This window comes from Podarcis vaucheri (assembly GCF_965113315.1).
Source record: "Podarcis vaucheri genome assembly, chromosome: 1".
NCBI lineage: Eukaryota > Metazoa > Chordata > Lepidosauria > Squamata > Lacertidae > Podarcis > Podarcis vaucheri.
Window position 1 is genome coordinate 86842069 of NC_138759.1, and position 12837 is coordinate 86854905.

General features: G+C 46.4%; 2 protein-coding genes across 2 annotated transcripts in view; one reads left to right on the forward strand and one right to left on the reverse strand.

Annotated features, from left to right (window-relative positions):
* The first annotated feature begins 71 nt into the window (after positions 1-71).
* Positions 72-6395, forward strand: AIP (AHR interacting HSP90 co-chaperone). Its single transcript, XM_082215717.1, has 6 exons — positions 72-200; positions 2060-2239; positions 3277-3465; positions 3871-4047; positions 4434-4575; positions 5066-6395. Exons 1-6 carry the CDS (start codon positions 102-104, stop codon positions 5269-5271), a joined length of 993 nt encoding a protein of 330 aa, XP_082071843.1. The 5' UTR covers positions 72-101; the 3' UTR covers positions 5272-6395.
* A 2387-nt stretch (positions 6396-8782) lies between these two features.
* LOC309528185 (unconventional myosin-X-like) overlaps positions 8783-12837 on the reverse strand; it is a 77494-nt gene continuing 73439 nt past the window's right edge. The window contains exons 40-41 of the mRNA XM_082215504.1: positions 12169-12360; positions 8783-11580 (exon numbers count right to left, since the gene is read on the reverse strand). Coding sequence (XP_082071630.1) covers positions 11467-11580; positions 12169-12360 — 306 coding nt within the window. The 3' untranslated portion in view covers positions 8783-11466. The remainder of the gene's footprint in view (positions 11581-12168; positions 12361-12837) is intronic.

Below are 12837 nucleotides of genomic sequence, written 5' to 3' on the forward strand. Positions count from 1 at the left end.
ACCATATCCGGCATCCGCCGAAGGGAGCTTCGGCGGCTCATCCGTAGGCTACGGAGACGCACGAAGGTTGCCTCGAAGCAAAACTCGGGCGAGGAGCCATCATGGCGGACCAGGTCGAGCAGCTCCGGGCGGACGGCATCCAGAAGCGGTTGGTGCAGGAAGGCCGAGGGCCCCTACCAGATTACCAAGATGGTACCAAGGTGAGAGAGGACGGTTTCTCGGGGCTGAGGTAAATAACGGAACGGGGCCGGAGGAACGCGCATGCGCAAGCGAGCGGCGATGACGCACGAGGAGGCTAAAATACGCGTGCGCGGGGAAGATAGTGGGGTGCGGGGTTTGCCAGTTGAGTTCGTTACCCACGCATTATCCATCCAGAATTTTGCTAACTCGAAGCTGATGTGTTCCTGCCTTCGAGATGGAGGGATTCTTCCCCCACCCCGCCCATAAATGTGCATTTTGCAAGCTGTGCTTCCAGTCCACTTCGAATATGTGACGGGTTAATCCCGAGGGAGGGGGAGGAAATATGGGGGGTCTTATTTATTTAATAAAATGTATACTTCTTGGGGTACGCGGGTGGCGCTGTGGTCTAAACCACAGAGCCTAGGGCTTGCCGATCAGAAGGTCGGCGGTTCCCCAAAGCATCAATTGATGCAAGAGGCCCTGCCCCAACCTTCAAAACAGGATCATATTTGCAGTGAGAACAGACTTGGTGCTTGTAAACTGAATATGTGCATTAAAACAGGATAAAGCCACATCTGTGCTACCAGTAAACACTTTACAGATTAATCTGCATAATTGGATAGTGAAGACACTTGACGTGTGTGTTGCTTCTCCCAGTCGTAGTATGCGTGAGAGAAACCTTTATTCCTTTAAGAAGGGCCATAGGTGAGTAGCGGGTCAGGTGCTTTGTATGCAGATTCTGCACCAGGCATCTCCAATTAAAAGGAACAGATAGGAAGGGAGAGGAAAGGGCCTCCTCTTCCCGAGACCCTGTTGAGCAGCTGCTGCTAGTCAGAGCACACAACCCGAAACTAGGGGGCAAATAGTCTGATTTGCTATAAAGTAGCTTCCTGGGATAAAAGTCACCTAAGCCACCTTCAGCTAGCAGCAGATCTGTGTTTATAAGATGCTGAAGCCCCTTCCTGCATTTACACTTCCCAATGCAGTAACTCCCCCCCTTTATTCTCTGCCTGAGAAATTGGGGGACCGAGATATTTAAACAAGTTATTTTTATTTGCTGTATAATTCCCCTACAGCTTCATGAATATCAGTTTCTTCTGGCTCAGTAGCTTGTGAGACCTGCTGCTCAATCCACCCGCATAGCAGTATGGTATGGTGAGTGGGCTGGTACAGGCTTGTGTTTAAGTCGTAGCCATGGGTGGCCAGGACGTGCATGTAGGTGAGTGAATGGGCTAGCAGAGGAGGGAATGGCATGCTCTGTTCCTCTGCATCCAGCTTGGTACTGCAACTCTTTCTTTGCCAGCCCCCAGCTGGCTAATAAACATTTTTGCAGGTTAGGTAACTTTTCTGGGCTTGTTTACAACCCTGGGCTAGGACTTTCTATATCTATTTGCCTGTTGATTTGACCAGTTATTTAAATGGATGTTGAGAATCAAATTTGTATTTATTTAATGCTTCCCATATAAAATCCCAAAGTGATTTAGCAACATCCATATGTGTGTGTGTGTACACATGTCAAGGACAGATACAGACAGGGGGTGGGGTGGAACTCCACTTGAAAGGCTTATTGTAGAAAATGAAGGTTATTTGATAGGCACCAAAAAGATGAAAGAGTTGGTTCCTGCTTGATGCCATGACAGGGAGCTTCATAGGGTAGGTACCACCATGTTAAAGGTCTAGTTCCTACAGTGCATGGAATGGATCAGCTAATAAGCTGAAATTTCTACAAACTCTGTTCTGAGCTTGATTGCACTAACTCTGTCACTTGTATACAGTGAGGGCAATGTATTGTGCTATTAGCTTTATTCATCATATTAGAAGTTGGTGTAATACCACGTCAGTCCCTTGATCCAACCACTCTGCTTCCCCTTCTCTTCAGGTGACCTTCCACTACCGCACACTGCTCTGCAGTCCGGACCAGCGAGTCTTGGATGACAGCCGTACCCGAGGGAAGCCCATGGAGCTCATCATTGGCAAGAAATTCAAGCTGCCCATTTGGGAGACTATCCTGCACACCATGAGAGAGGGAGAGATGGCTGAGTTCTTGTGTGACACAAAGGTAATCCCTGTGGGATGATCAGCCTCATAGAATTGTTGAGTTGGAAGGGACCATGAGGGTCATCTAGTCCAATCCCCTGCAGTGCAGGAAGTGGGGCTCAAACCCATGACCTTGAGATTAAGAGTCTCCTGCTCTACCAACTGAGCTATCATAGAAACAACATTCTTAAGTCTTAATTAATGCATGAAAGGGTTAATACCACAGACTAAGCTGTCTTGCCAGGCTTAGTTAGGTCACTTCCCCTTAGGTCATCAAGCCTATTGTTCTAATCTCCACACACATCTACCTGAGAAGCTCAGCATGGCTCTCACAAACCACTATTTTGAATTCCTAGACCAATCATTTAGAAACTTTAACCACTTTGTAACTTAGCCAACTTTTAGTGTCTGTGCAACTTTATGAAGCCATTTGAAGTCAGTAAACCATTTTTAACTTTCCCAATGTGTGGTCTTTTTCTATGTTAGGGGAGGAGGAAAACTTTGGAAGGAGCTTGGAAGGGTGTATTATGAAGGTCTAACAACTTATATTTCCACACTTTATTTTGCTGTATATTTTGCTATTTTAAATTTGCTGGGGTTCTCTCACTAAACAGTACGTGTCTCAAACTTGGATCTTGGCATCCAGGTGCTCTTCTTTCTATATACCTATTTTTAACTTGAACCCAGAATCCCCACTTCTGCTGCAAGCTAGCTTGGTCTAGTGTGGGAAGTGGCTTAGACATACCAGGCCAGGAAAGGCCTCTTCCCTAACCCTGGCAACTGTAGTTTCCCTAACACATCCTTATGCTTTCTTGGTGCAGAATTGGAGTTTCCTTAGCTGCAGCTTTCAGGATTCTCCTTCCACAACTCACAACTAAGTATTTGGATCTGGCACAGGTGATGGAATGCCAGATTTGTTCTTTTTGGAGAGACAATACACCATTTTGCACGTGCACAAAATTTTATCTCATATCTTTGGGGCTGATGGTATTCCCTGGGAGAGGTTCTTCTCTCCTAGCAAGAAGGACTATGCCTGATCTTTTCTTTCTTTCTCTCCAGCATGTGGTCTTGTACCCAATGGTGTCAAAGAGCTTGAGGAACATTGCGGCTGGGAAAGATCCACTGGAGGGACAACGGCATTGCTGTGGCATTGCTCAGATGCATGAGCATCACTCCCTGGGTTACCCAGACCTCGATGAGCTGCAGCAGAACCCCCAGCCCCTCATCTTTGCCATTGAGATGCTCAAGGTGAGGGGAAGGAAAGGTGAGGTCCTCTGGGACAGTCAGATTCAGGAGAGTGATGGCTCTCTTGTGTATTTGAGAGTTTCTCCTGTATGTGGGTGTATGGATGTGCAAGAAGGGAGGAGAAAGCTGATTCCCAACAGATCTCTCTTGGTCTCCGCTTTTATTTTCTTGGCTATGTACATGAGATGATTTTGCTAGCTTTTTAAAGGTACCACACAGGGATGAAGCAGCAGCTGCCTACTGAGAACCCTCCTATTATCTCACTTCCTCCCAGTTTCATAAATCTCATCAAAGACTGGTTTTTTATTACCTGTACCCTGGGATGCGGAAGGCACACAGTCAGACGGGCTCTTACAGTGCTCACATTGCCCCCACTAACCCAGCCTGCTGCCTTTGTGCCTCGCTTAGGTGGAAGTTCCTGGCACATACCGGCAAGATCCTTGGGCCATGTCCGATGACGAGAAAGTGAAGGCCGTGCCCCTGATCCACCAGGAAGGCAATGAGCTCTACAAGGAAGGCAAAGTGCAGGAGGCAGCTGCCAAGTACTACGATGCCATCGCTTGCCTCAAGAACCTGCAGATGAAGGTGAGTGAAGGCGCGTCTTCCTCACACCCTAGTGCAGCTTCACTTTTGTCTACACATTTGTGTTAAGGGGGTGGGTGTGTCAGCTCCAGATGTAGCAGGGATCCCACTTCCCTTGCATCATGCTGCAGAGTCAGATGTGAGGTGGATTGATAAGCAGGGTTGGCACCGCATAAAGGGCAGCCCTTCTTCCTGCGCAGTTCCTCCCCTGTCTTTCATTCCATAAGGTCTGCTCTGATGGCAGGGCTTCCAGGAGGCCACTCCTTTTCAGTCAACAGGGCCCTTGGTTGTGCTGCCCAGCCATCATGGCACTTCTGTTTTCATATGTAGGGGAACCTTTGAAATCCTCCAGCTGTGCCTCATGCTCCTTTCCTTGTCCTGTACCCCAGGAGCAGCCCGGATCCCCAGACTGGATCCAGCTGGACCAACAAATCACCCCTTTGCTGCTGAATTACTGCCAGTGTAAGCTGTTGAACGAGGAGTATTACGAGGTGCTGGATCACTGCTCCTCTATTCTCAACAAGTATGAAGGTAAGGCATTTTGCTGGCCACACCATGCCCTAGTGGGGAATGGGAAGCAGCTCTGAAAATAGGGAGTTGTGGGATTTGATTAATCACACTTTGTGTTGCGAGGGACTGCATGTGGGGGCAGAAGCAACCTACTGTGGTTTTAGAGAGCCAGCGTGGTATAGTGGTTAACGTGTTGGACTAGGACCTGGGAGACCAGGGTGCACATCTCTCAGACATAAAGCCTTGTGCTATGCTAGTCACTGTCTCCTAGCCTATCCAACCTCACAGGGTTGTGAAGATAAAAGGAGAAGGGGAGAACCCTGGTGCACCACCTGGGGGATAGGTGTGATATGTGTCATTTTAAATAAATAAGAGAGTCCTTGCATGTAACGGGGGTTGAGGGGGGAGCTTTGTATTGTGCCCTGGTTGAAAGTGGAATAGAGCACTGGGTGGGCCTGGTCAGAGTGTACGGAGCCTGCCTGCATTACTCAGGTGCTGGCTCTCCCCGCAGATAACGTCAAAGCCTACTTCAAGCGAGCCAAGGCCCATGCTGCTGTTTGGAATGCAACCGAAGCGCAGGCTGACTTTGCCAAGGTCTTGCAGCTGGATCCGTCGTTGGGCCCTGTGGTTGCCCGGGAGCTGCGTAGCCTGGAGACCCGCTTACGTCAGAAAGAAGACGAGGACAAGATCCGTTTCAAAGGCATATTCTCCCAGTAGCCACGATGCCGCCTGCTGCTGTCCCACTCGGGACAGCTGAGGCTTTGCTGTCGGCGCTCTAGGGCCAGGCAGAGCCAATGGACCATGAGACTCCTTGGCTCAGGGCTAGTGCGGCCCTCCCCTTTGCACAGATATTGGGGAAGCCGCCCTTTCTTGTCAGCAAAGTATGTTGCCTCTGTGCAAATAGCAGTATTTGCCAAAGGGAAGAGGGAGAGGGAAGGGAAGGCTTTCTGATTTCCCAGGCCAAAGAGGAATGTGTCTGCCAGATTAGGTGTGAGCCTCTTATGTTATCCCTCCAAGTGACCCTTTACCCTGTTCCATTGCACACAGTGCCTTTTCCTGTGTTGCTCATGAAGAGAGAAACTTAGCTTGTGTGAGAGCTGCCAGGAGATACTGTGAGGTATGCTTTGTGTTGTGGGCCAAGGCTGAATGGGCCATTTATGATGAGAGTTGCATGAAGGTGATCAGTTCTCCCTTTGAGTGCCATTCCTCCTTGCCATGCCCTCTGTGTGCAGTAGTGCATGTGTTTGCGCTTGTACTCAGTCCATCCTGGCTAGTGTGCAGGTTATAAGGCGAGGTTGCCCTTTTCTGGCTCCTGGCTGTGTGGGATGATGCCCCAGGATCCAAATACATCTCCCTTTGTGAGGGAACCTTACGTGGTGTATTGCTGAGTAAAAAGGAACCAAACCGTTGGATGCTCCGTCCAGCAGGTCTTTTTAAAGGAAAAAGAGAGACTGCACCTACTGCATTGTGGTTGTTGTGTTGGAAACCCTTGGCTTCTTTAGTTAAAGTGTGTTGTGGTGTGATAGGTCAACCATAGACATGCGGTGCCCTGTGCTGCTTTGCAATCTAGGAGGCTCTGCCGAATGCCAGCTTCCCTGTTACTTGATGTAATGGCTGCTGTCAACATTCCTTGTTGTTCCTGGTGCTTTGTAGCTGGTTGGAGGAAGAGGCAGTTTCAAAACATTTTCTGCTAAAATGAAGAACTCTTCATTTCTTTGGGCCTTTAGTACATGACTGAGAGAGAGGAGTCTTGTGCATATTGTTTCTTGATGCCTCCAGTAGCAAATATTCCAAACTGATGCAGTACAGCAACGGGCCTCAGTCCTTCCTTCTCTGAGAGGTGAGGCCAGCCAACCAGCCCTGCTAGAATGTATATATTTGAGCAATATACTGTGCAGCATATTCTGAAACTCCGAGGGTGACTGTTGCCACCTTCTGAAATGTTTAAGCCACATCAAGTGGCACAGGTAATTGTTGGCACCAGTGATTTACCTAAGGCCAGGGGCACACCAGGAGGGCAGTGCCTCATAAGCACCAACTTTCCCTGTGAGTATAGCAGCAGCCAACAGTAAGGGGATCATGTCAAAGGCTCAGAGAGTTTTTCCCTTCCGTGTAGGAAAGATGATGGGTGGACATGCCGTCATAAGCAGCTTTTTCCCTTTAATTATTTCAGAAACTGAATCAAAGACAGTCAGATTCACTGAAAGACTTAGGATGCAAAGAACACTTGTTCAGGGTGTTTTTCCGTGAGGAAGGATCTTTGCCCCAACCCACCAAGGTTATTTGCTTGTTAGAATGGGTTATGTGCTTGGATTGCCAATCTTGGGTACAGAATCAGTGGAGTTCATACCTGAGCAATATCAGGACAACGGGCTCTTATAATGCCTTGAATTCCTGTTGTATGGTGAGTGTGATTGCAGTCTTTGCCTGGACTGTGAAACTGGCCCTAAAAGAGGGAGATACCATTTACCTACCCAGTTCAAATTGGATTACTTGTGTTCCTGCCAAATACATCTACAGAGCCAATAATAATGTATTTTAATTTTTTTTGCATCTTCCCAGTTACCTTTCCTTGCAAATCAGTTTATTTTGTTTTGTTGGTCTGCGCTGTCTCTCTTCCGTATACATCTGTACACAGTGCAGACCCTCCTCCAGACTGTTTTCAGCACCAGTGTGCATAGCACGGTCTGTATAGTTGGATTAAAAACTGTAGCTGTCAAGGTGTCCCATGGGGAAAAGGCACCTTGCTTTTTCAAAGTACTGTGTGCCTGTACTCTCCAACTTCTACTCCAGAGGGCAGCCCATTGTTGTCCTGATATTACATGCACTTGCAGAGAAAATGGGAGATCATCCAAACACCATACCAAATCAAAATTGAAATGTCATGAACCAAGCAGAAAGGAACACTTTGTTCATCCTTCTGCGGCTTTAAAATTTGCTACCCAGTGTATATTTAGCCTAGCACATGCCCCTAGGGATAAAGTGGGTGAACAGAGAATGTGGGATCGAACACCACAGTTGGCACAATCTATTATTTCTGTGCGGCTCCCATTCAGTTCAGCGGCTCTTGCACTGAGGAACTTGGCAGTAGATTGTGCTCAGTAATGGTCGTCTAAATAACCACCAGTAGAATTCAGAGTTGTACAATAAAGTTTCCTCTCTACCACAAAGTACTGCAAGAAAATGTTTTTGCTTATGTTTTTTAATGGTTAGATTATTGTACGTTGCCTGTCTTTGAGCTACAAAGGTTGTACTGCTTTTTTCTGGACCATATCTATATTTGGAGCAGGTAGGGCTTTGTTGGTCAGCTTTGAGTCTCATGCTACACCTATCAAAGTCTCTGTACTGCTAGTGCAAATCAGTCGCAGAAGACAAGCCCGGCTAACACAAAATCTTTGGGAAATAATTTTTAAAAATCATCATTGTGTTTCTGTATTACAGGTTCCAGTGTATGGTATTTGTTTATATAAAAATTAAACATATTCAAAAGCAATTTGGTGACAGTTCTGGCATCTTTGGGTCCTGGTGGAAACTAGAAAAGAAGCCAGAGGATTAAAAACTGGTGTGCTTAGTCTAGACCCCCGTTTACCTCTGAATTGCCGTCAATAAGGAAAATTGCAACTTTTTCTTCCAAGAATGAAAACAAGTAATTTGCTATAAAGGAAAGTTGAAACATCTGTATACCTACTCTCCTGTTCAATGGCTTGAACAAGGAGTTGGCTCAGGAAATCGACACAGGCACAGCCTTGTAAGTAAAATTATTGTACCCTGTTCAGTTGACTTTCTGTAGCCTAATCCCTCCCCTCAGTGATGGGATAGAAATTTTATAAAGCAGCCCAGGAAGGAATAGAACACTTGTGAAACGTGAAAAGCTTTAGCCCATGGGCTGGATACCCATAAGCAGGTTTTTCTGCTCAATTATTATTATTTGGTCATCTGTTACTAATAATTGACAGAACTCACTGTTGTGAAAGTTTACATCTGCTTGCACAACAGGACTTCCACCTTGTTTTCCTCGCCTCTGCAGCCCCTATGGTTCCTAAAATTGTGGGAAGACTGCAGGGGGAAGGAGAGGAAGATGGAGTTCCGCTATGCAAGTTCATTCCACCCGTGCACGGACTGTTACAAACAATCCAAGGAATTTGAAATAAATAAAAAATGGGAAAGAATTCTACAAAAAAAATGTCTTGTGAGCCTGTGAGTGAGGTACTGAAACAAAGAAAAACAATTTCAATCCAATAATTTATTAAACTTCCATCTTGTAAAGCCAGTTACAAATTAAACAAACAAAAAGAGCAGAAGGATATCTGCAATAGAATTAATGGAAGTTATACTTCTAATTGGGTTTAAGCTGCCTGCAGCAACCCATGAGCCAGGACATAGCAGTAGTTCAGGGCTAAGGACTGGGGAGCAGGAAGGTGTACTAAGAAGGTTCTAGTATGTATCAGACCAAACAGGGAATATCAAGTTCACTAGTCGTCTTTGTTCCACTCTGCAACCTGGTGAGGGCCAAAACAAAGAGGTAAGAACTCTTAATGTGACTCAGTCTGGTGTCTTAAGGCAATGTTTCTCTTTCAAAACTACAGAATGGTGAGACAGTCTGTCCAGCCTTGCTGATGTAACTACATAACATGCACAGGATATTTGGGTGGGCATCTTACAGGAGAAAAGAGGTGGCTGCTAAACCCTGAACTGTGGCTTTTGTGTTTTCGCTTCAATAAAAAAGAAAGCAATTATAATTGCATCACTGGATGGCTTCTTCAGACAGGTGTGACTTACTTTATTTGCATTCCCAGGGACAAAGGGATGGGAGTGTGGAAACAAGATCCCTGATTAGATAATCCATTGTAGAGGAAAAGTTCCAGATTCTTTGGGTTTTACTGAGTGGGCTGGACAAGAGATTTGAAATTCAACCTTGGTAGGTCAGAGCAGATTGGCAGCTTGATTTGCCTAGCTGAAAAAGAAAGTGGAAAACCCCAAAATAGCCTGGAATAGGGAAAAATGCTGCCTTTGTGCTTAGACAGGAAGGCATAGTTGAATATAATTCCCCTCAAATTATACAAACGTAGAAATGGATAGTAGACAAAGAATTTAGGATCCTGAGAATCTTGGCTGTATTTTTCTTTTTAAAAAATTAAGTCCCTAGCCCCATAGGCTATGAAAAGATGCTTACAAATACCTGGGTAATGGCCAGAGATGTCTCAGAAGGCAGGAGGTGGGCTGAGTAAGATTTGAACTCTTTGAGGACTGGACTTCAATACTTTATCCACCTCTTTACCCCTTTCCTACTGCTTGCAGAAGCAGGATAAAGAGACATATTTTGCATTAACTGCCTTTCATCTGTCATCGGCCAACCCACTGCAAGCTAGTAACTTTGGAGGGCTTATGTACATGGCTTTTCTAAGCAACCACAATGGACCAATGTGGCACTTAGCCTAGTGGAAACTTGTTGGTCTCCATGTGTATGAACCCTTCCATAAGCTCCAGCTAGAACAGCCCATGGACAGGGATGAAGGAAAGTGTAGCCCAGGAATATCTGGAGGGCCACAGATTCCCCGTCCCTGCCCTAGGGCTTCAGCAGCTTACAGGATAAACCCATTCTTCCCAAGTTGGCATGCTGGAGGGCTTCAGGAGAGAATGGAGCAAGTCCTCAGACAGGTGGGGATTCAGAGATGTACAGCCAACTCATCTGACTCCTTCCCGTGCCCCGTTCCTTCCCTACCTCATCAAGCACAGATGATTCCTTCAGCCTTCTGTGTTCTCAATTACCTTGACTCTAGTTGGTTTTTCTCTCTGCCGCCTTTGCAGCCAGCTCCCTCCTCAAAATCCATTCATTTAGTCTGTTTTACTATCTGTAGCCTCCCAAGGCTTTGTGTGGCATAAAAACTAGCCTATAGAAAAGGATAAGGAATAAAAGCAGCCCAAACTCCAGGAAGGAAGGAAGGAAGGGAGGGAAAGCAGCATCAAAGTGATTAGGGAAAAGGGACTGTTCTCCTTGCAACTGGATACATCCACAAATCTCACCCCCTGGACTCATCAGAGAAATGGGGTTTTTTTATACTACCAAGTGGCAAACTCTCCAAACATGCACCATGAGAAATAGCTCCTCTCCAAAGGGCTTGGAAGAACAGCACCAAAAGAAATATGTGTCGTTTTACACACAGCTGGTGGTTTCCATAAGGATCCTGCTTCGGGAGTCACAAGCCTCTGTGAGGATCTCCGTTAACAACAAACAGAGTGGTGGCCTTTTAACAATTGTAGATTTGAAAACTCTGTGATTTGGAAGTAATTAAACCTTAAACCTCTGGGGATGGTAATACTGATAACACAACACAACCCGCCCCCCGCCCCCCACGCAGCAGAGAGGCTCACAATACTATATTCAGTAGTAGCAGCTCATCCCTGAGCGAACATCATCCCCCCAAGGGTTAGTTTAGTCTTTACCATTGGAGAGCTTGGCAGCCAAATTAACTGGAGCCTCTATCTCTTGCGCACGCGGGAATCTTGCTTGGTGCATCACAGCACAACATTAAGACTCCCCACCCACCCACCTGCTGCTTTTATTGCACAAAATATTTCCGCGCCTCAATCTCTTCAAGAAAGGTAGCCACATTTGCTTCTGGTGGTCTCACTTTGCATCTGCAGTAAGGTCTTTACTCCAAGAGTGAGGCCAGAGGGAGCCTGGCCTCCAGCTGCCTTGAGTAGCTAGCCAGAGTAGTCGGGGTTGTGGTTTTGGTTAAAGAGCAAGCCCTGCAGCTGTGGGTGCTCAGCATCAGTCCCTTTTTCCTCTCAAAGCAAAGGAAAAAAGGGAGATGTTTTTTCCTTCTTACAAAAAAGGATTTTTGCTACAAATCTGGCTGGAACACAGTGTGTATCTTTCCTCAAGGGCTCAGTGCAGCGCCACAGGCCTCATCACCTCGTCCAGATACTCGCACGACTGTCCAGGCTGGTGGCCGATTTGATGCTACAACATTTCTTCACAATCATGTTGATGTAGGCTTTCATGATTTTAATGATCTCTCCCACCTAATGAGATAAGAGGGGACGGTCAGGATCACTTAACGCACTGAGCAGTTATATAGCAGCAATTTCTGATGGTGGCCAGAAGCCAATGGAATATAACTGGAATGGGGACTTGCAAAGGGTCTTCTGTATCCCCATTCTTTCTCCCAACCCCTACTGCTACTATCACTTTGGGATACGCAAGAAAGAAGCCTGCATTTCTTTGGCTGTGAACATGTTCCCTGAGCAGAATTCAACCCCCGCTTGCACGTGGGGTTTAAATTCTGCTCAAGGAACAAGCACAGGCAGCCCAAAAAATCTGTCAAATGCAGGCTTCTTCCTTGCTCCCTGCACCCTCCTTTGCTCAGGGAACGGGAGGGAGATAGAAATGCTTTGCCAGCTTTGTGACTGGTGATTTCCTAAGCCCCACCCACCTGTCAAATCTGACCCATGTGGCCAAACTGGGGAGCTAAAAGGGTTCCCCACCCCTGCAACATACTTTAAAAAGGAAGCCTTTTGGCTTATGCTTTTTGCCCACCCAATCCTGCCTCAGCACAAAAATCCTTGTGGTCACCCACAAAACAGGCTAACTTAGTGTTCCATGAAGCATACCTGGGGGGTTTCAAAGTACATCTCTCTCTCATCCACTGTCAGCTTGAAGGTATTGGGCTGGGGAGCCCCAAAGAAGACAATGTGCTCATACTGGAACGTTTCTAGGGGTTTGGGGTCTCCCCGCTTGTACACCGACACATTCTCTGTGCTGACACTAAGCCAAAGGTCGTTGGGAAAGCCACCTTCCTTACACTGCAGGAAAGAAACAAGAAGAGTTAGCAAAGGGAAGGTGTTGCTTGGGGGGGAAAGCATGCAAGTGGACGACTGAACCGAAAACTGAAAGCCCCTGGTCAAGAACCAATTCTCTCCCCCCCCCCAATCCAATGAAACCCCAGAGTAATTAGTAAAGATTCCCACCTCCAAAGCAAATAATTAAAAAATGGTGTCAAAGTAAGACCCTTAATATTTAATTTATTTATTTCGATTTTCACTTCATTCTTTAATGGGATCTGCCAAATCTTAGCTCAACCATGAACAGACTTGGTAGCCAATATTTATTTATTGTGTTTACATCCTGCTTTCCAGACATTTCAGGTCTGACTACTCTGTTCTCCTGCTTCCCTGTTTTATTCTCCAAACAATGCTGTGACTGAGCCAGGATTTGAACCTGGCTGTCCTCTCTCCTAGCCCAATGCTCTTAGCTACACCCACATTGGATCTTCAGCAATT

Excerpts from the sequence above, each read along its gene's own strand:
- AIP (XM_082215717.1), top strand. The coding sequence starts at position 102 with ATGGCGGACCAGGTCGAGCAGCTCCGGGCGGACGGCATCCAGAAGCGG. Across the intron at positions 2,240-3,276 it reads AGTTCTTGTGTGACACAAAG|CATGTGGTCTTGTACCCAAT; the intron begins GTAATCCCTGTG and ends CTTTCTCTCCAG. Across the intron at positions 3,466-3,870 it reads TTGCCATTGAGATGCTCAAG|GTGGAAGTTCCTGGCACATA; the intron begins GTGAGGGGAAGG and ends TGCCTCGCTTAG.